This window comes from Crocodylus porosus, unplaced genomic scaffold, assembly GCF_001723895.1.
Source record: "Crocodylus porosus isolate Cpor-Errol unplaced genomic scaffold, CroPor_comp1, whole genome shotgun sequence".
Classification (NCBI taxonomy): Eukaryota; Metazoa; Chordata; order Crocodylia; family Crocodylidae; genus Crocodylus; species Crocodylus porosus.
In genome coordinates, this window is record NW_017728909.1 from 1,920,126 (window position 1) to 1,942,985 (window position 22,860).

The window sequence follows — 22,860 nt, forward strand, 5'->3', positions numbered from 1 at the left end:
CTTAGCAAGGGGAGATTTTACTGCAGACAAGTCTAGCATGTCATAATTTATCCCATCACCTATGTAGGGCCCTTGTGTTTCCAATTCTCATTAAATATAAAATAATCTATACACACAACTGCAGTGGAGGAAAGCAGTAACAGACGTCACTTTTCTCGGTGAAGAACCCAAGACAGAGTGATTAAGTAACTTTGTCAAGGCCCCAGAGGAAGGGTACAGCACAGCTGTGCCCGAGTTCACAGGCTGTGGCACCATGTTTACATTAAGACTACTCTTCTTTCACGCATCTTATAAAATGGAGCGTTTTTAAAAACAGGCCAAGATTTATTTCAGGAGAGATCTAGGACACACAAATGCCAAACCTTAAACCAAGTGTATTCTGTCTGGTACAATACATGCAGATACACTGTTCTCTTGGTCTGATAATCCTGCTTTGATATAGGGATTGGAATGCTCTTGTAGCTGTGATGGTCCAGGAAATATGTAAGGGCTATTTTTTTTTTGCTGATCTTTTTTATTGAACCAACTCTATAAATGGGACAGAGATTAGACAAGCTTTCAGAAGCACTCTATGCCCAAAATCTTGATTTAGGGAAGGTGATTTTGGTGCAGAAGTAGTACTCATTTCTTGGCATAGTTCAGGCATAGTCATGATTTGTGGCCCTCCCAAAAATAACCAACTTTGCTGGATGCTTAATTCTCCTATCTGTAAAGTAAGGTAACAACATACATCTTTGTAGAGAGGCTGGCAATCTATTAAAAAAACTATTATTGGTAGCTCTAGTAGTGTTATACTAGTATTGTAAGTATGCCTTTTTGGACTAGTTACCACAGAAACTATTCGTTCTCACATGGTCAGATACCTAAAGCAATCTTGTCTTATCCCAGATAGTTGATTACTGAGTCCAATGCTACCAAGCCACTGTAGAGATTTTTCTTCTTCATAAGAGTCCAACAGACAACTTCTGCCTCATTTGCCTGAATACTCCAAATCCCAGCCTAACACTTAAGCGGTTTTCATCCTATCAGACGTCCATATAACTGATTGCATCGCCTCCACAGAAAGGACAGGCACCCTATCTCCAAAAAGGAAGAACCAATATCATTTCAACTGACAAAACCCTCATGATTTTTCCACAAAAGAAAAAAAAAATCACTATTTCCATTTCTGTAGTAAAAAAGGTGGTATTATTAGTATTTCAGTTTAATAAAAGCACATGAATATATAATCAGAAGAATATAGATCTCGTAGATAAAAAGTGTTTTAAGCTAATAAATGCTGCTCCTTTGGCAGCATTTTTCTGGTAAGTACATTTCCGAGAGATACTGCAAGAACACAAGTCCTTAGGTAGTCACAATAATTAAGAAGCACTGCTGGGAGTATAACAAAAGCTCCACTGGGTTATTGGAGAACAGCAGATCTTAACCTGTGGGTTTCAACCCTCGAGGTTTTTGCTGGCAGGTTTTTTGTGGAGTTGTATGAAGCATGGATTGATTTAAATCGTGATTAAAACTGGTGATTTTTAAGTCATAAGCAGGAACCCTGGATGTCTGTATTAGATTTTAATCACATTTTACCTTGTGTTTTTTAGCTGTTTTTCTAAAAATGGGCTTGATAATCATTGGCTGCTAAAATTTGGTGCCTTTTAGTAATCAGAGAAATATAGCACATCTATGCACATTAAACAAATGTTATACTTCTAGTCAACTTTCCAAATTATTATATTTTTGTTATGCCAGAAAATAATTCATAACAAAAATGCACCAGTGATGGGAATGCCATTCCTAATTTTCTAGAGGATTAATTTTACTCACAATTGCATGAAGACAATCTTGGAGGGAAATTTAAGTCTTTTAAAAAAATACACAAAAGCAAGATTTTTTTGTGGCGGGGGGAGTTAGTAAAGGGACAAAGAGAAAAACGGTATATGTTTTAATAAACAATGTGGTTAAATACAGAAAACATTAGCACTACTGTGAATGAAAATAATTGGTACCTGATCAGTGGATTTTTTTTTAAGAGTTTAGTATCTCATCCTCTCATGCCTTGTGCTTATTCATAGAGGGAGAAGAGACAGAACAAGATTTTCTGCCTTCTCAACTTCCAACTTGTTTCTCAGTTTTGAATGAACTAGTTAACTGAATGACTTGCATATATAGTCCTAAGAAGATATTCTCCCTGCAACTGTCAAAAGCTGGTTCAGCACTTCAGCAAATACTCATTCCAGGAGCTTAGCCAGTGACTTCCACCAGTTCAGTAATTTGACTTTGTTGAAAATTTTGGCAGCAAACCTATATGGACAGAATATTTAAGTTAATTATTTTAATAGGGTATCATGAATTTAAGCCTTCCCATGGATTGTCATAATTTCAAAGAATAACTTTAGGTTTATTTTTAAGACTGGGGGAAAATGTATTTAATTTAAATAAAGATCAGATTTTCTCATTAAAATAGAAAAATGACAGGTTCATCTATAATTACCCTGGTTGCGGAGTTGGTCCCCCTTCCTTGCTGAGGCAGAATGAAGTGCTTTGGGGTCAGCATTAAGAACCAGAAAGGGGACTGTATTGGCATTGGGCAGCATGCTCTGCACTTGAGAGGAACAACAGTCCCATGACCAAGCAGAGAAATAACATTGAAGAGGCCCTCCTGACCTGCTGAACACCTTGGGGAGGAGAATACAAAAGTACAGGAGTATCAAAGATCAGATCCAACCCACAGAGCTCTAGCATCTGGACCTGGCATGCTGCATGAAGCATATGCCTGGACTGGCCCTGCATGCTGGGCCAGGCCACGTTTGGCATGCAGCACACACAAGGCCAGTTTGCCAGCCTGATTTGGCCCACAGACTGGCCCTGTGCTAAGTATGCATCTGGCTCTGAGGGCTGGATGCATCTGACAGCCCTGCAAAAGTACAGTACCTACTTCTGATGCCAGGAGGAGGGAAGAAGTGGGTGGAGCTCTTACCTAACTGAAGGAATGAGGAAATTTCCTGCTGCTAACAAGTTTTGGGGGAGAGAGTCCTGGAGAAAAAAGTTTAATTTTGAGAGGAAGAAGCTTTCTGAAAGTAAAGAACCTTCAGTGCTTCGCTGGAGAAACTTGGAAACTTACTGAATACATGCAGAATTTTTTTCCATATGCATTTCCATTCATTTAAGAGGGTTGTATTTATATAAAAAAGATTTTTTGGGAGCTTTTATGTACTTTAAATACAGTTTCTAGCTTTAGGGAATTTGGCTCTCCAAAGGGAAAAACAAAAAACCACCATTTGATGCAACTGCTGTCTGTTACATTAAAATAGGAATATTCAGACATGCAGTGAATTTGGGGACAAAAAGTGGGAAAGTAATGAAGAGAGCAAAGAGAACATATGGTAATAGTAAAAAAAGGTGGGGGTTAGATGGAAAATAGAATTAGAAAGTGCTGAAAAACAATTAAGGAACCATAACAAGCCACTTTTCAAAGCTTTTCAATTCAAATTTCAACGACAAGTTGTATACTAAGGTGAAAATTAGGCTTGGTTTCTATCCAACAGGCTTTTATGATAATATAATTTTATTTTTGTTCATGGTTTAGGTCAAAAGGTGGTTACATTTTGTTCCATATTTCTGTATGAAAAATGTTATCAAGAGGGAAAGCAAATACCCAAACCCATGGACTCTAGGTAGTCAGACAGAGGAACAGAAGACATGCCCTTCATCAACCACAACAGCATGACTAAGAAAATCACAGAGCATATGATTTTTACTGTGGCTCTTCCTCTGTTTTTGGGGATGGATTACACCAGGGGTGGGCAAAACGCAGTCCATGGGCTGGATGCGGCCCGCCAGGCCATTGTATCTAGCTCGCGGGGCCCCTAAAAAATTTAGAAAATTATTATTTATCTGCTCCTGGCTGCCTGATATGTGTCCCTTGATGGCTTGCCAAAACTCAGTAAGCGGCCTTCCACCCAAAATAATTGCCCGCCCCTGGATTACCCTGTTTGCTGCGATTCTTCTTGTGTTGCTTACTTAAGATAGATTTAGAGAAAGGGCAAATGTGCTCTGAGGGGGGACTGGAAGGAAAACCACCACACAGACATTTCTCCCTACTAGAGCAGCAGTCTGGCACCACGCACCAGGTGAATGGCAGACTTATTTTTTGCTACAGTGTAAAATTATGAACCTTTATGAAACAGCTTCTTGCTTCTGTGAACAGAGTTAAATTGATGGGAAAATAAAGAGTCAGGAGTGAATATACCCATATGAAATTATGGCAGTGACCTTGGGACTGTTTTGTCTTCCTCTGGGCCATTGAGAGCACAGGTTGTCCAAGCATATCCCATGTAATTAATTGTCCACGACAGTAGAGCGCGTGAGTACAGACAGGCGGGCCTCTGCACTTCACATGGTTTAATTCTATGTCTCCACATTTAAGGTCAGTGTCAGCTTAATGAAAATTAAAACTTTTAAAATACGAGGCTTATAATTGAAGTGGACACAGATCTCTATTTCCAGGTTTAAAAGATATCTTTGTAACCATAGTTTATGGAAAGTTACCAAATCATCTTTAGAATCTCTCTAATTTCCAGCGGATGGTTTTTATCTTTTCTAAGATCTCAACTTTAATGAGTACATAAATTATATCTTAAAAATATGACCATGTACTTTCAAATTACTTAGGCCTTTATATTTATTCTGCATTTCCACCACAGAAGAGAGAGAATGCCTTTAAACATCTTCAACTCAACTTGAAAGGGCATTACTCATTTATTTTTAACATAGCTATGTAAATGTGCACGTGCACGTGCACACACTAAAGAGGATACAATCTGTTACTAATTTTGATAAAACATTATAGAGTAATCCAAAAAAACCTGCAGCTTATAATTCAAAGAAAAAAAGTTATGGAAAACAATGATCCCTACAGTCATCCATGCCTAGAAATCAAAGCCTAATTAATGCTAGAAAAATACTCTTAATCCTCATGAGTGAGCAGTTGCACTCAGCGTGTCTCACAGTATAATCTTTAGTGGTGGGGGCTGGGCTAGAAGGATGGAGGAGTTATCCAAAGCTCTGCATCTTATTTCAACCCAGAAATGTATTTTATTCAGTGCACAAAGAGAAAGAGAGAGTGTGAGAGAGTGAGAGAGAGATAAACACTGCATGTGTTTTTTCTTTGTCAATAAATGTGAAGTGAATTTTTTTTAAAAGCACAGGCTTGACATAAAAGCTCTTTCATAAAGTGTGCTTAACATCACAGACAGAAGCAAGGCAGCTGTGCACTGTTATTGTGTACACGGTAAATCAGGCACAAAAAGGGGCAGCTCAGCAGGGCACCAGGAGGGTAAGATGCACACTTAACCCCCTGCACACATTGTTGCTCTATTTCTTTCCATCGTAGTCCCTCAGCAGTCAGTACTGTACCTGTCATGGATGTAACAGGCCATTTTCAATCTAAATCTTGTTATGGATTAATAAGCAAACACTTTCTCGCTTATTATGCAATTTATCATGATGAAAATTGCATTGGGCTCCTCAAGGCTACACGTTGATACATTCATTTATTCAGTGCTCTGTGTATAGAAAGCCATACTAATCTTTATGACAGCTACGGATGTAATAGCAAGATTAAAATTACTTTCTGAAGAACTGTACTTACTTGGTTTATACAAGGGCTATATTCAAATACAATAGACCTTAGCAGAGTTTTTTCAGCCAAAGGGCATGTTTTACCTTTACCTTTTAAACTAAATTTAGACAAATGACATCATTCATCTTATTTACAAATATTTTTTGCATTAAATGACATAAACCATTCATTCATTCTTCAAAATTTGTTTGGCTCATATCTAAAAATATGCTATGGAATGAATTACCAAAATTTATTTACGAATAATGAAAACAATTAGACATTTTAAGTGTGTCAGGGAAAGATATTATATGCATTTAGCCAAGCAAGGGAGACATGCAAAGTTTATTACTGTTCATGTTTTCTTTAATGGTTCACAGTGATTACAAACCATTGACACTAAAATAGATGCCCAGAACAGCAACTGAATTATAAAATGCAAAGGAAGAATGCATTTAAATTTTAATATCAAAGGACAAGGTTTCTGAAAGGATTTCATGGTGTTACTCTTCTTGGAAAGTTATGTAAGGACAACGGAGAATCAGCACATCTTTAAAATGTCAATAGGAAATTTATATTTTAAATAAAATAATACAAATATAGATAATATGTATTTTGAAGTGCCAGGTCACATTTCACTTCTAAATAACATACGGCTGGATGAGCAGCTGTCACTGAAATGTTTTACAAATAAACAGGCTTGGAATAAAATGAAAAAAAAATTAAGTATATAAATAAACTTACCACACTTTCATAGGATCAGAAGAAACTACTTTAGTATTTACAGTTACCAGGAAAATGTATAAACTTACTACACAAACACACATGCACATGTTCAAAGACATTCAGCAGTTTCACGAAGAATGTATGCACTGTAGTATTTTAAGTAGTCATCACCCAGATGCTTTAAAAAAATGCTCAAAAGACTTCATGAATGTCAGTAGTGAAATAACCATGAAACAAAATGCTAATTACTCCAGAGAAGCCAGGGAAGCTGTATTTCTGGTAAACAGAAATACAATAAAATTAATTCTTAAATGATAATATCATAATGTCACATCTACACCATTTAGAGATTCAGGTGTTGACTTTGTCTCAATTAAAAATTTTTTGCTTGTAAGAGTTCAAAGTGGAAATTTCATTTTTTTTAAAATGGAATTCCCCCCATTATTAGGTTAGTTTACCATTTAGTACTTAAAAACACATGCATCTTAAGAGTAATTTCAAGGCAAAACCCTCTCTTTTTCTGCTGAAATTATTCCAGTAAACATGAAACATGTACAGAAAATGCCAGTTAATATTTATAACCTGTGTCTTAAATAAATGATAATGCAGGCAGCGTTGAAGTATTAGATTCTTAGCTGGTGAAAATTAGCAAAAGTCTATTGAAGTGAACTGAGCTACTTTAACAGCTATACACTGAAGCTATGCTCAGCAAATTTGAAGAAACACACTTTATAAGCAGAAGTTTGAAATACTGAACTCTGGAGGGTTACATTTTAAATAAATAACAATGAAGAAGTGTTGAAATTTTATAAGTGATAAATTAAGTGATGAACAATGAGCCGTACATTTTTCAGCTAATTATATTTAGATAAAAACATTTTACAGTTATATTTCTTTTTAAAACTCAGTCTCTATTTCAAATAAATAATAAAAACTCATTTTATGTTGATAAAAGGGTTACAATATACATACATACCTTTGAAATATTCTGATTACCTTATCAAGGATAAAGAGCACATGTGTATAGCATTCTCCTTACTGCAGAAACTAGATATTTTAATGTCACTGTCAGGGGCTAATTTTTTGATATACAGCATTTATATAGCTATGAATTAAAATTAATTTGATCTCTATAGGCATTTGAGTTATTGCCACAAACAATTTTCACTATTTTATTTTGCTTTGTGATAAGAAAAAAGGTGTAGATCATATGGAATGTAATGCTTTTGTTGTATTTAATGCACAGAGTACTACACAGCTGCTTGCAGTATTAAGTGTAATTTCTTTAATAATACATACACAACGCAGTATTTTTTTTGCAGACCGTTTTGTACTAAGTAATTTGCATTACATCCTGAAAGGTAACTAATTGAAGAATAGGAAAGACAATGATTTTATAGAAATTCTACTCAGGAGAGATCTCGAATACATCTCAGACAGACTGACCAGTTTTCTAAGCAGCACTAAGCAGAACAGGGAGCCATCCCGCAAAACTCTGAATTGTACAAAGTACCATTGACACAAATTGGATTAGTAGTGAGAGAATCAGCCCCAAACCAATGTCTATTGTTTTGTACGGGGAGCTGCCATAACAAGCCTTCTGTGTAAAATAGCAGTATCCATGCATAAAAGCATAAGACGACAAGGCACGCTAAACTACAAGAACCCAGATAATTCCAACCCCTAAATTATACAGGCCCAGATTCTGACATCCTTATTTCAGGAGTCATCCACTTCATTTAAAGTATATGTTTTGACACGATTATTTTAATGGGATAATTTGTAAAGGAAGGGACTAGTCAGCCAAACCAACAACAACAACAAAAAGCAAACCTGGCTGGTCATAAAGGAAACAGATCTGTACAAAACATCCACATTAAAATAAAGTAAAGAGGACAAATTCACCTGACATATCACACATGTACAGTATAAATTTGGGGACAGAACAGAAGAAACACCTCATATGAACAGATGCCACAAACTTTCTTCCCATCCTCCCTCTGGCTTTTCAAAGGGCACCCCTCCCACCCTGGAGTGTCCTCCTTCATCTACAACATTTAGCATTTCAATTGTTGATTATTTCTGTCAGCAACTCTGAGCATTTAATCCAAGGGTTTAACCCTGAAAGCAAACACAAGTCAAATATTCAATGAGACTACTCAAGTGAGTAACATTATTTTAAAAAGCTGGTATACAGGATCAAGTCCTATGATTTAACCTCAGAGTAAAAAATTTCAATTCCAATTCATCCCAGTTGCCAAGACAAGACACGGGGCAAAAGGTGGCACATTTAATAGACAAGTTCTACATTATTTTAATTTCTACATGCTAATAGTATGTAGTTCACTGGATAAGAAGCAGCAAACATAGGACACAAATAAATGGGATTTTAGGCATTTAGGCAGTGAACTATTGTGTTTTTTTGTTTGTTTGTTTGTTTGTTTTTGTTTTTTAACTATAAACAGTATACTCACACACCAATGTCCATTAAAATAGTTTTGTGTTATATTAGCCCCAGAATATATGAAACAGTATCGCTGTTATCTATCAAACCATGACAAATAGATCTCCACTGAGAAGCAACACAGTGCAGGGGGTCCTACTCTTGCTTCAAGTTCCTTCACTACATCAAGCTCAACGTTTCTACCCTTGACTTCAGAGTCCTGAGTAATTCTACACTTGCTTTTACTTACTCAGATACTTTCTTATCACACATTTCAAATGTAATTACTGTTCAATATTAGCTGAATGATAACAAAAGGTTGAATCTAAACTTTTTCCCTATCTTGCATAACTCTCATAATTAACCTTAATATTAAAACGTGTAAGATAAGAATTTAAGCAATCACTCACTAAGCAGCTTGACTGTTTCTTGCAACTCTTTTCTCCACCCATTCACACTAGTTCGCCTGTTCAGAGCGCACGCATGCCTTTAAAATTATATATATACACACATATAATTTGTGTGTGTTCGTGCGCGCGCTAGTGAGTACACCATGAACAATTAATAACTGCTCCATCTTCAACTTCTGCCCTTGACTCAGCCCCTAAATTTGTTTCTGCCTTCCATAATTCTCTTTATATTGGTCTCCTTATTATACATCCATAATTTTTGTTCATCTATTACCATGTGTATCAGCTGACAGCTGCATTCCTGCTGTCACTTTTTTTCTATGTGGCTTCGAGTTGCAGTACTCGTAGCCCAGCACATGCATAATGCTGCTCCTTGTATTCTTACATGGATAAAGAAATTCAACTGCATCACTTCCATCCTGAAACAACTTACATGACTCAACATTTAAATCATGATTTAATTCACAGTAGCTTCCTCGTTTAAAATAATGCTTCAACAACTTGTACTGGCTAACACAGAGGCATAATGTTCATTGTTCCCCTCTCCGCCCCTTCTTCTACAGTATCCTTCCGAATATCTAGCATGCACTGCAAGGAGGAAAACATAATGCATCTGAGAGAATGGTTGAAATATAGGGACCACTCAATGGAATCTGCTGCATCAGAATCAGAATAAGCATTTGCAGCATCTGATTTCAATAGGCACCGACTGGTTTTCCAGCAGTACTTGGGCTCACTGAGACTTGATAGCAGCCGCCAGACACTGCCCAATGATTTTGGGTTCTCTTACCATCATAACATTTCCAAGAATCACTGCTTCCCTTTAGATTGCTGGGATGAGGCAGAAGCTCTCAAATACAAGGGATCTACCTGCTTCCCATGCCATTCTTAAAGAAGAGCAGGGCTCCTGTCCACAAATGCAGTATTTTTATTTTGCACTGGCAGATCCAGCCTCTGTGGTATCTTTATGCACCTGAAGCTTAGTGTTTGCCTTATGCAGTTGTACAAATTCTTTTGTTTGCAAAATGGGTACTACTTACCACTCCTAGAAAGGAAGAAAAGACCTAAAGCAGCCTAGGTTCAACCTGTTAACCTTCATCCATCCATCACAACACCTTTGGTGATTTCCCTCCCAATGGCTTCTGAAAGCAATCTACATTGTACATCCTATCAAGCTGGATTCTAATAAACAGCTTCATTTCAGTTAGTTCAATACGTTGTCTGCATCAAATCAACTCAACATGGCCTGGCTCGTAGGATGCAAACACCCATAAAACAATATAATACATCTAGAAATCACACAAAACAAATACTTTTCCTTTTACAAGTTGATTTGCTTGAGAAATTGACATGAATTCAAATAACAAATTGTGTCAGTTACAGTAACCACACTATTCCCTCCTTTAAGAAGACTAAGCAATCAAACAAAAATAAAGCAGAGTTAAGGAAAAGTCATCTTCAATTTACTTCATTGTGGAATGCTGTGAAAAGCAGTGCTATGCACGTGAACTCTGTGAAGACTGCTTTTCTCTGATTAAATAAACATGGAATAAGTCAATCAAAATAAATATGTTGTTTTCTAAAGAATTCACCCTAATTAGAAGTAAAATCATTGCACAATGACAAATTTTAGATATTCCTGTTATGGAACTGATGGCCTGATTCTCATTTCATTTGAATATTTGAATTAGGAGTAAACCACTGAAGTCAATGGACTTGCTGTGTGTAATATAACCACCCTGAAAAGCTGGAAAGAGATCTGTCAGCAAAATGTCAGGACTGACATCTATGGGGGGGAAAAAAAGGATATTCATACACCTTTGTATCTGCAACAGACAGCTACAAGAGGATGAAAGAGGAGTAGAATAATACAGCTTTTCTCAGTGATTTCTTTCTTTTACAATGTTTTCAGAGGGAATGAAAGAAAAACTAATGCAAATCTTGAAACACTCTTGAAACACTATGTTGACTAAGTTTGTAGACATCATTTTGAAAGCTTTTGGAAAGGGGGCAGATTTGCATGAGAATTTTCTTTTATAATTTGTTGCAGTTTGACTGCAAATACCTATATATAAGTGGATTATATACCAAATAGACTTCCAGGATACTTGAACAAGCTTCTTTTTGACCCGAGAGATAGGATGCAGTCCACTGAGTTTATGATTTCATAGGACTCTTTAAATCTATAAATTCTCTAGAAACTACCTATGGAAACCAAGTTTAGTTGAGAAAAGTCAAAAAGATGGTCATGAGTAAGGCTGTATTCACATATGTTAAATAATACTGCTAAATAAAACAACAATCTTCTGAATTGTATTTTCTAAAGTACTCAAAATTATTCATTCACATAAGGCAGTGGCTTCTAAAACCCCAGAACCAAAATAGATGTTCTTGAGTAATGCTAGCGTAAAAGGTTTCTGAAAGTAATTACTCTTCAGATTCAAGAAGGCGAAGGGAAGTTGAATAAACAAAGATATTATTTTTGTAATAAAATATTTAATGGATTCTTCTTCTCAAATTTGACAACTGCATGACCTAGCTGAGTACCTGATACCCCAAAGAGTCTGCCAAATATCTATCAGTTATGTACAGTAGATAATAGAGTGTTAGGTCCAAAGTGGTGACAAACTAGTAACCATACATGTGTAAATACTGTCACAATTGCCATGTCAACAGCTCTCTGTGGGTAGACCATTCCACTTTTGAGATCATATACTATAGAAGGAAAAGACTGCAAAACCCAGAAAATTGACATAGAAATGAGACCACAGCTTGCTCCAATGTCAAATTTCAACCTGCTCAAACACAAGGAAGATGTTTTTCCCATTTTCTAATTAAATATTATGCATTCCATATCTATATTTTTTAGATGTTAACATTATGAGAAACAAATCAGAATACAGCCCCCTGAAAGCCCTCCAGAGAAATTATTGGATTAATACGTACTTAGCAAGCTGTTTCTCAGCATCAGCGCAGAGCTCCAAAAGGCCCATTAATACAGCAGAGACGTCCATGTATGGCTCCCAAACAGTAAAACCTCGCCCAATCAGATCAATTGCAGTTCTGCGGATGGTGCTGTGTGGAGGAAGTTTGGGGCTGGGTGGCTGCAGCAGCAGAAATGTCAATGCCTTGCCTGCCATACAGAACAGGAAAAAAACTTAGCACATTGAAAAGAAACCTACCAAATTGATTTTTGTTGTTGTTTGGAAATGCTTGCCACAAATACAGTGTGCAGTATGGAAAGCTGTTTACTGAGTACAACAACAGGGTCTGCTCTTGTAAAAGGGCCTTCACACCTACTGATTACCACTGCAGTCAGTGAAAGCAGAGATGCAAGGTTCTGCCTACATCAATTCTATTGAATAACTGTAAGCTATTTGGTGCAGAGACCACTGGTTTGCTGTATGTTTGTACAGTTTAACACAACAGAATCCCTAAGGTGTTGTGACAATACAAAGGATTAATAACAATCTTGAGTACTACACGAATTCTTTTGCAGGATTTGAACGTATAAAATTAAGCGTTTTACATAAATGATATTTTAGATCTCTAGTGAATGAGATACTGCAATCTCAGACTTAAAGAACATGAGACAGGCAGACAAACATGCATAAACAGCTCTCAAGTGAGGCAGCTGTGGGAAGGCTTCTCTCTGAAGGAGTGACAGTGGCTTTTCTATCAGAAGATGTCAGCCCAGAACTGTAAAGAATTTAATAGAAAACAGGCTTTTTTTATAACATTTTTGAAGCATTCAATAGAATTTAATAAAGACCTATGTCCCTAATATAAAACCCTTTAGGTCAGTTAAAAATATAGAAGAGAGATCACTCTCTATTAAAGTGTATAGTAATGTCTATAGAAGTCTATTGATTACATCCTTATTATATTCTTCCTATAGGACCATTTCATATGGGGAGGATCATGCAGATATATGAGAAAGAAGCGAGTGCAAGAAGTTATTTTTAAAAATAAAAAAATAAAGGAATTAAACTTGAAAGTATTATTATAAGTAACTGCTCTATAAATATGAAACAATCTTTAACATTACCTCCAGGAGATCAGTAGGTATTATTATATCCCTCACCCTGAGGCAGAGACTATATCTCAACAATCAAAACCTTCTCTCCTTAAAAAAATGAAATTTGAAATAGCTATTTCTAAACGTGACAGACATATGATAAGACCAAGATTCAACTATTTTTTCTCTATATGTAGGTTTTATTTTTGGGAGCATGCATGTAGTGGCTGGGTATTGGTGGTGGTTATGCAAAATGTGGGGAAGTAGTGTTAATTTGCATTAATTTGAATTTACACAAACCAGACAGCAAACCACTGATGACCTGTACTAAATGTAAACTGGTGTCTAAGCTGGAGGAAAAGACTGAAGAGTTGGAAGCACAGGTATCCACACTGCATGTTATCAAAGAAAACAGACACTTCTGGATAAGAGTCATATGAGGCTGGCACTGGAGATGTTAAAAAAAGAGAAATGGCAACATGTGACCACAAGGAGATGGGTACCCAAAATTCAAGAGGAACAGGTAGAAGTTGACAACTGCTTCTAAGCACTCTGCAGTGGAATAGCTGGTGACAGAGGGCAGAGATGAGGACACCAGCAGCCAAGATCCAGAGGACTCAGCAGTCTAGAGAGCAGTAAGTGAAAGGCTCCAGGGATGGGGACTGTAAGACCACTGCACGCAGAAAGAAGAGAAGAGTGGTAGTAATTGTAGACTCCCTTCCGAGAGGTGCAATGGCACCAATTTGTTGACAATAATTAGGATCCTGGTAGGTGTCCTGTCTGCCTGAGGTCCATATTCAAGATGTTAATGAAAGACTGCCAAAGCTCATCCATCCACCAGACCATTAGTTTTTCCTGCTAGTTCATATAGGTATCAAAAATACTGCTAAGCATGGCACTGAGCAGATGAGAGGAGACTACAAGGCTCTGGCAGGAGGATTAAGGAGTTTGGAGAACAAGTGGGGTTCTTATCAATCCTCCCAGTGGAAAGCAAGGGACCAGGCAGGGACCATTGCATCATGGCAGAAACATGTGGCTGAGAGAGTGGTGTTGATGTGGAGGCTTTGGATTTCTTCACTAGGTGGATGTTCTGAGGAGGAGGGCTGCTATCCCTGGGAAGCCAGACTTAGGGGGAAAGGAGTCCAGGAGAGCTGGCTGTACTTTAAAGAAGCCTTACTGGGAGTGCAGGAACAAACCATCCCAATGTGCAGGAAGACTAGTAAGTATGGCCGAAGACCAGTTTGGCTTAGCAGAAAACTCTTCAGTAAACTAAATCACAAAAAGAAAGCTTATAAGTGGAAACTTGGATAAATAAGAACAATAAGAGCATTGCTTAGGCATGCAAAGATGAAATCAGGAAGGCCAAAGCACAATTGGAGTTGCAGCTGGCAAGGGATGTGAAGGGGAACAAGAAGGGTTTCTACAAGAATGTTGGTAGCAAAAGGAGGATCAGGAACAGTGTGGGTCCCTTACTGAATGGGGAGGCAACCTTGCGACAGGATGCAGAAAAGGCTGAAGTGCTCAGTGCCTTTTTCACATCAGCTGTCACAGGCAAGGTCAGCTCCCAGACTACTGAACCAGGCAGCAGTTTGGGGAGGAGGTGAGTAGCTCTCAGAGGTGAAAGAACAGGTTGGGGACTACTTAGAAAAGCTGGATGTGTACATGTCCAAAGGGCCATGTGGGATGTCATGGGGGCCAGATGTACAAGTCCATGGGGCCAGCACCTGAGAGTGCTGAGGGAGCTGGCTGATGTGGCTGCAGAGCCACTGGCCATCATCTTTGAAAACTCATGGCAATCAGAAAAGGTGCTGGATAATTGGAAAAAGGCAAACATAGTGCCCATATTTAAGAAAGGGAAAGAGGATCCAGGGAACTACAGACCAGTCAGCCTCACCTCAGTCCCTGGAAAAATCATGGAGCAGATCTTCAGGGAATCTATTTCTAAGCACTTGGCAGAGAAAAAGGTGATTAGGAACAGTCTGCATGGATTCACCAGGGGCAAGTCAGGCCAACCTGTTTGCCTATGATGAGATGACTGGCTCTGTAGATGCAGGGAGACTGGTGGATGGGTTGTACCTAGCACAGCATTTTTGCAGGCAAGCTATGGAAGTACAGGCTGAATGAATGGATTATAAGGTAGATAGAAAACTGGTTGGTGCATCAAGCTCCAAGAACAATAATCAATGGCTCGATGTCTAGCTGGCAGCCGGTATTATGAAGTGGAGTGGCCTAGGGGTTGGTCCTGGGGCTTGTTGTGTTCTTGATGTCTTCAACAACAACAAGCAAGATGGCACAGAGTGCACCTGTAACAAGTTTGCAGATGACACCAAGCTGGGGGGAGGGGGAGAGTAGTAGGTATGCTGGAGGGTAGGACTAGGATTCAGAGTGCCCTAGACAAATTGGAGGATTGGGCCAAAAGGACTCTCATGAGGTTCAACAAGGACAAGTGCAAAGTCCTGCACTTATGATGGAACAATCCAATGCACAGGTACAGGCTGGGGGCTGACTGGCTGGGCAGCATTCCCGCAGAAAAGGACCCGGAGGTTGCGGTGGATAATAAACTGAATATGAGCCAGCATTGTGCCATTGTTGCCAAGAAGGCTAATGACATCCTAGGCTGCATTGGTAGGTGTGTTGCCAGTAGGTCAAGCAAAGTGATTATTCCCCTCTATTTAGCACTGGTGAGGCCACATCTGGAGTACTCTGTTCAGTTTTGGGCCCCCCACTACAGAAAGGATGTGGACAAATTGGAGGGAGTCCAGCAGAGGGCAACAAAAATGGTGAGGGGGTTGGGGGACATGACTTATGAGGAAGGATTAAAGGAACCGGGCTTATGTGGTCTAGAGAAGAGGAAACTTAGAGGGGACTTAATAGCAGCCTTCAACTACCTGAAGTGGGGTTTGAAAGAGGATGGAGCCGGACTGTTCTTAGTGGTGGCAGATGACTGAAGGAGGAGCAATGGTCTAAAGTTGCAGCAACAGAAGTTTAGGTTAAATATTGGAAGACATTTGTCACTGGGAGGGTAGTAAAACACTGGAACAGGTTTCCCAGAGAAGTGGTAACCTGCTCTATCCTTGAAGGTTTGCAAGACTTGGCTAAGCAAAGCTTTGGCTGGGATGATCTAGTTGGGGACAGTCCTGGTTGAGTTGGACTAGATGACCTTCTGAGGTCCCTTCCAACCCTAGCTTTCTATGAGTCTATCAAGAAATGGGATCCATCTAACCAGAACTAACCAGATCTTTCGGCATCATTTACCTAAAGGAGGGATTTAAACTATGTCCCATGGGGGATTGTGAACAAAACCCTCCAATAACAGAATGAGCAACCCAAAAGGGAAAAGGTCAGAAGCTACTGCTCATGTGAGAAACAGCCAGAGAGCCACAGGACAACAATCCATGATGCAAAAGGGAAACAAGTAGGTTGGAATACAAAATACATCTGATAAATGTATACAAATATAAGAAGTATGGGGAACAAACAACATGAGCTGAGGAAGTCACAACCTGTGAAAGGAACTGTGATCTGATTGGTATCAGAGACCTGGTAGGACAGCTCTTATGACTGGAATACCAACATTAAGGGCTACACTGTATTTTGGAAGGATAGGGTTGGAAGAAAAGGTAGCAGTGTTGCCTAGTCTGTCAAAAACATATACACTTGTTCCCTCATTCAGGAGGAAGAAGATGGAAGATAAGAATGTATTTTGGTGAAGACAAAAAGTGAAAAATATAACAGCAATATAATGGTGGTAATTTTTTTTAAATAGGCCAGTACAATTAGGAAGAAGAGCTGGATGAGGCACACCAAGATAATGTCAGTATTATCCAAAAGTTATGAGATGATACTGATGGGAGACTTTTCTGGACGTTTGCTGGAAGACTCAGAGCCAAACATAAAATGCTGAGCCAGTTCTTAACTAGTGTGGAGGACAACTTCCCCAGAAGGTTGAGAATATTAATAGGGGATTATCTACCTTGGATTTTGTCCTAACCAATACATAAGAAGTGCTGGAGAATGTGAAGATGATGGGAAACTTGTGAAGAACTGATCACAGTATGATAGAATTCCAAATCTGAGATGGGGAAAGCATGAAGCCAGCAAAACTAAGACACGGGGCGGGGGGGTACATCTACACAAGATGCACAATGGAATTCATCTACTGAGCATTAGCACATCATGGCAAAAAAGTGTTAATGCACAGTAGAATTAGTTTATTGTTCATTAAGCATCACAAGAAGACCGTGTGCCACTGCTACTGTGCATTAGTCCCAGCAACTGCGCATTTATGTAGAAGTTGTTTTGACACGATGGAAGCACAAGAAGAATGGCAAGAGACCAATGTGGCTGCATAAGGAACTCCTAGGATGCCTCTATAGCAAAAGAAAAACATACAGGCATGGCAAGTTGGGCAGGTCACCAAGAATGCATACCAGGAAATAGCAAGAACTCACAGGGACAAAATCAGGAAGGCAGAGGTAAAAAAAAAAAAAATAAAAAAAATGAGCAGACATCCCAATGAGGGAATTTAAAGACAACAAGAAGAGGTTCTAAAAGTATGCTGGCTTGAAAAGAAAGAACAAGGAAGTTGTGGGGCCACTGATAAACTGCCATGATGAACTCTTAACACAGGATGCAAAGGCAGCAAAGCTATTCAACAACTACTTTGCCTCCGTCTTCACAAAAAAGTCAGGCTTCAATGAGAGACTGAGCAAGGATAAGAAGGGGATGGAAACCGAGGGATGGGAAAACAAAAGAAACAGAGTTTTGATGGATCTGAAAGACTTTAAGTCAGCAGGGCCTGATGAACTTCACCCCAGGGTACCGAAGAAATTGGCTGAGGAGATCTCAGTGCTCCTGGCAATACTATTTACAAAGTTGTGGGAGATGGGTGAGGTACCAGAGAAGTAGAAAAGGGACAACATGGTGCTCCTCTCTAAAAAAGGCAAAAAGGAGGACTCAGACAATCATACAAGGTTCAACCCTCCTCAATACCCAGGAAGTTACTGGAGCATCCCATCAGGAAGTCTGTTTGTGAAGTATCTAGAGAAGGAAAGGCTGATCACAAGCAGTCAGCATGGATTTACCATGAACAAGTCTTGCCAAATGTAGTTTGGGCTGCACCAATATAAGCATTAGGTGCAAGACAACAGGAGATAACAGTGACTCTATTTGGTTTTGGTTAGGCCTCATCTAGAGTAGACGCAATTAATCAAGTCTGCTGAAGCATGCTAATTAGCATGCTCCATCAGCCTTTGTCTCTCATGTCCTCATGATTCAAAATGCCAGCAGGTGCACTTTAACTACAGCTCATTGAAACACCCCCACCACCATTTTAAAGTGTGAGGATGCTAATGCACGAGACGCTGCAGGCACTTTAACTACAGCAGCTCTGAGAGGCAAAAGCCCCCTTAGTCCATACCAATCTGACCATCGCATACAATTCTCCCCGATCTCAGATTTGGCAATCAGTATTTGATTTGAGTTGAGGAGTAAGACCCTCTAGCCAGGAACCTCTGGATTTAAGACTCAGAAAGAGTACCGGCTCACCTGTCAAATCCCCAGTGCTTCCCAATGCCAACCCCTTCAAAGGAAGGTGGTGGGGAAGGGGGCGGGAGGAGGAACCCTGAGACGTGTAGCACTGGTAGAGGAAAGAATTGCTTTCCAACTCCATACAGCAATCAGGAAAGCCAAGCAGCATGGGAAATACCCATAGTAGAGCATAGGTAGAGCTAGTCCTAGGTCCCCCTGACCAATGTTTGTTTGGTGTTCAATTTCTTCTTGTGGTTGTGTCAGGGTTGATTGTGTAGTCTTACAAATAGGTTAGACCAGTGGTTCTTAAACTTTTCTAAGTCAAGACATACCTCATTAGACTCAAGGTACCCCTTCGTGACTTTTGTGAATTGAGCTTCACCTCATTTAAAAAAAAAATATTACAGTGCTTATCTCCTTACAAAATGACTAGACAGTAGGGTGGGGGACTGGCCAGCCAGGGAGAACCTGAGCCTACTGGCTCATCTCCTGAGACATGCAGCCTGGGGCTGCCTTTATTTGCTTATCTCTGCAGAATCCCTTGGTGGATCTGGCTGATCCCTGGTCAAGAATCCCTGGGTTAGGCAACAGATTAGTATTGGATGGTTTGGATAGGAATGATCCTTCTCCTGGCAGAGGACTAGATCACCTCTGAAGGTCCTTTCCAGCCCTACTTTTCTATGATTCTATGGTCTTAGCCTTGTTGTGGATGTTTATATTTTTCCGGTTGCTTATTAGACATTCTGAACTTGGGGAAGCAGAAATGGTAGCCATTTTATAAGAAAGGATCTTGAGAAAGGTAAGAAAATACCAAGAAAATGTCTGAAGAGTCTGTATACTGGCATTTAATAGAAACTCTAAAAATCATTTATAAAGCAAAGACAGATTATTTAAAGGGGAAAAAAAAACTACGTAGAAATCTGCATGCATTGAATTGAATTAAAATAGAATTTCAGAGCTGGGTAGATACAGGCAGACTTGAACCACAAACATTTTATTTAAAATACTCTTACATACAATATACACCTGTAAGTCTCAAACATAGATTTGAACTGATGTAACGTTTAAGGTTTGCCTTAGTAACAAAGGACCGCTATATGAGACTACACGCAACACTAAATTTATTTCCTGCTGATGGTCAATTAATTAAACTATGACAATTTCATGAACCTGTTGACATGATTTGAGAAACCTATATCAATAATTTAGTTATCAATTACTTTTCTCCTTTTCTCTTATGCCAGAGATGTACTGAACTGAACTGTATGAAGTTGTAATATCCAAATAATAATGTTCTTGTTGAAAACCCAACCTTTCTTACATAATTTATATAATATAATTATATTATTTACACAAATATAATGTAGGAATAGCAGCCCTAAACTGAAATCTATACCTACACAGGACAGGACGTATACCATCTTCAGCACATCATTTTACTTAGGCTTCAATTTGTGTTAGAGTAAAAATATCTAGTGATTAAAAGCTGTTCTCTCTTCATTGGTACTCAAATTTTGACCTTTCCCTACTCAGGTTATAAAAAACTTTACCATCTGTGACAGAGGCAAGAGTTTTTGTGGGTGATATTTTTATTGGACCAACTAAATGGTGGAACAGACTTTAAAAAAGTTTTCAAATGCAGTGCACTCTTCTTCAGGTCACCTGAAAAAGGCTGGTCCAATAAGAGATATCACCCACAAAAGTCCTCCCCTCTTGCATATTTCCTGTATCATCATGGCTACAATATCACTCCAACATTATCACCCATGAACATATTTTTGTGATGTGGGTACCTGTCTGCCAGTATATTTTAAGAAGAATGTTGGCCTGTCAAAAGAAGGTAATTGTCTTTTGGTCCCCTGGCCTCTGCCAAATTGACCCTAAAGATGAAAGGTTTATATTCCATTAACAAAAATAACAGTGCATCCAATCTTTTCCTATTTTAAAACAGTCTCTGTGGCAGTAATAGTTGCTCTGCAAGTAGTACCTATGTATGATACAGTAGATGACCCATTTATCTGAAACAGTTGGACAAGTGGCATGTCATATAGAATCCTAAATAGAATGGTAGTGAACACTTAAATAATCCTGATGACATTACTTTATAGAAATGCAATCAAATGAAATAATCCAATTCCTCCTGAAAAATATCTACCTATTATTTGTTTAAACAAATTAAAGTAGATTTCATATTTCATAGATTTCATAGACATTAGGGCTGAAAGGGACCTCAGAAGATCTTCCGAGTCCAGCCCCCTGCTGAAAGGGCAAGAAGTCAGCAGGGATCACAGGATCCCAGCAAGATAAACATCCAAATGTCTCTTGAAGGCGTTCAAAGTAGGTGCTTGAACCACTTCTGACGGCAGTCTATTCCAGATCTCGGGGGCTCGGACAGTAAAGAAGTTCTTTCTTATGTCCAGCCTGAAACGGTTACAGAGGAGTTTGTGACCATTCAATCTTGTCATCCCTTGGAGCACTCTGGTGAACAGATGTTCCCCCAGATCCTGGTGAGCACCCCTTATAAAGTTACAGGCAGTCACTGGATCACCCCTGAGCCTGCACTTTTTTAGGCTGAAGAGTCCCATAGCTCTCAGCCTCTCATCATAAGGTCTGTTTTCCTGACCTCTGATCATGCACGTGGCTGTCCTCTGGACTCTCTGAAGCTTCTCCACATCCTTTTTGAACTGTGGAGCTCAAAACTGGACACAGTACTTCAGCTGCGGCCTCACCAAGGCAAGTACAATGGGAGAATGATGTGGGATTTGCTTGAGAAGTATCTATCAATGCTAGCCTGTGTTTTCCTTGCTTTACTAGCTGCAGCATCACATCGATGGCTCATGTTCATCTTGTGGTCAATCATGACCCCCAAGTCCCTTTCGTCTATAGCGCTAGCCAGTGTAGCACTGCCAAGCCCATACACATGCTGCAGATTTTTCTTCCCAAGGTAAAGAGCCTTGTAATTAGAAGATGGGCTGATTACAAAGATTTTTTTTTCCAGAAGAGCATTTGGGGTATTTAATTTTCCTAGTAGTTAGTTAGCAAGGAAGGAATCAAATAGCTGAAAAAATTTTGAAGTGAGGAAGAAAGGTTTTCATAAAAAATGAAGTTACCTTGAAAGAAAGGGATTCTACCAGAATCTACTGGATTATACTATAATTAAAAATGGCTTATTTTAATAGGCCACTTTAAAAAGAAACTGAATTGGACTGCACCTTTTGAAATGCAAGAACTGTTGTGCACAAAACCAAATAAATACAGTAGCTTTTTACATTATAGTGGAAAACTCTTGCAATCTAAATGTAACCTAATAGAAATGAAATTGTAAATTAAATTCTTGGTCAGTATATACTATATACAGTTACAATTGGTAAGGAGTTTTGTGGGTGATATTTTTGTAAAGGACCAACTGCACGATTGCAATAGACTTAGGCACACTTTAATCTGGGAGAATTCCCCCAGTTTTGTTCTCCTGGTAGAAGAGCATCCTGTGGCTTCTGTCAAGAGAACACAGTCCTCCAGGATACACCCTGCACACCCCCTTAAAGGACATTGTGTTGCTCACTAGATTTTGCTGCTCCAGCAGGGACAGAATATGCCCCCTTCACTATCCTCATACCATGCTTTAGGGAAACACAGGCTGACCATGGGCAGTCTGCATCAGCCAATCAAGGCTGCCCTATGCTCTGCTGCCATCGGTTGCCAGTCAGATAAGGGAGCCTGCAGAGCATGCTGAGATGTGTGCATAGGGTCCCCCCCACTCCCTGACTGCATAGTGCCAGTACTACAAGCTCTCTACTCTTCAGGGCCTCATCATTTGAATGAGAAACTCTCTGGGGAGTGATGTAACTCTGGTTGTTCCCAGGTTTATTTTTCTCCTGAAACAGTGATTTTGCTCTTGCAGAAAAAGCCTGAACATCTGTACACTCATGGTTTCTCCTGGAAAAACAGCAAGTTTCCCAGAAGAAACTGAGTGTCTGTATAAACTGTCAAATGCAAAGTATTCTTTTTCTAACCTGAAAAAGGTCTGACCTTAAGAACACCAGTTTTCATTCAAAAACTTGTCTAATAAAAGATATCACCCATGAGATTCCTTGCCTCTCTTTCTACCAGAAGAATGAGTCAC

The 22,860-nt window shown here is 39.1% G+C and overlaps 1 protein-coding gene across 4 annotated transcripts in view; it reads right to left on the reverse strand.

Moving 5' to 3' along the window:
* Nucleotides 1-22,860, reverse strand: part of WDR7 (WD repeat domain 7) — a 299,401-nt gene that overhangs the window by 78,589 nt on the left and 197,952 nt on the right. For 3 of the 4 annotated variants that reach the window (XM_019531753.1, XM_019531750.1, XM_019531752.1), the window contains exon 21: nt 12,137-12,323. In XM_019531753.1, the coding sequence (XP_019387298.1) occupies nt 12,137-12,323 (187 nt within the window). Of the gene's footprint in view, nt 1-2,023; nt 2,293-12,136; nt 12,324-22,860 lie in introns of those variants that run through there. The other variant, XM_019531754.1, reaches the window with a different exon arrangement.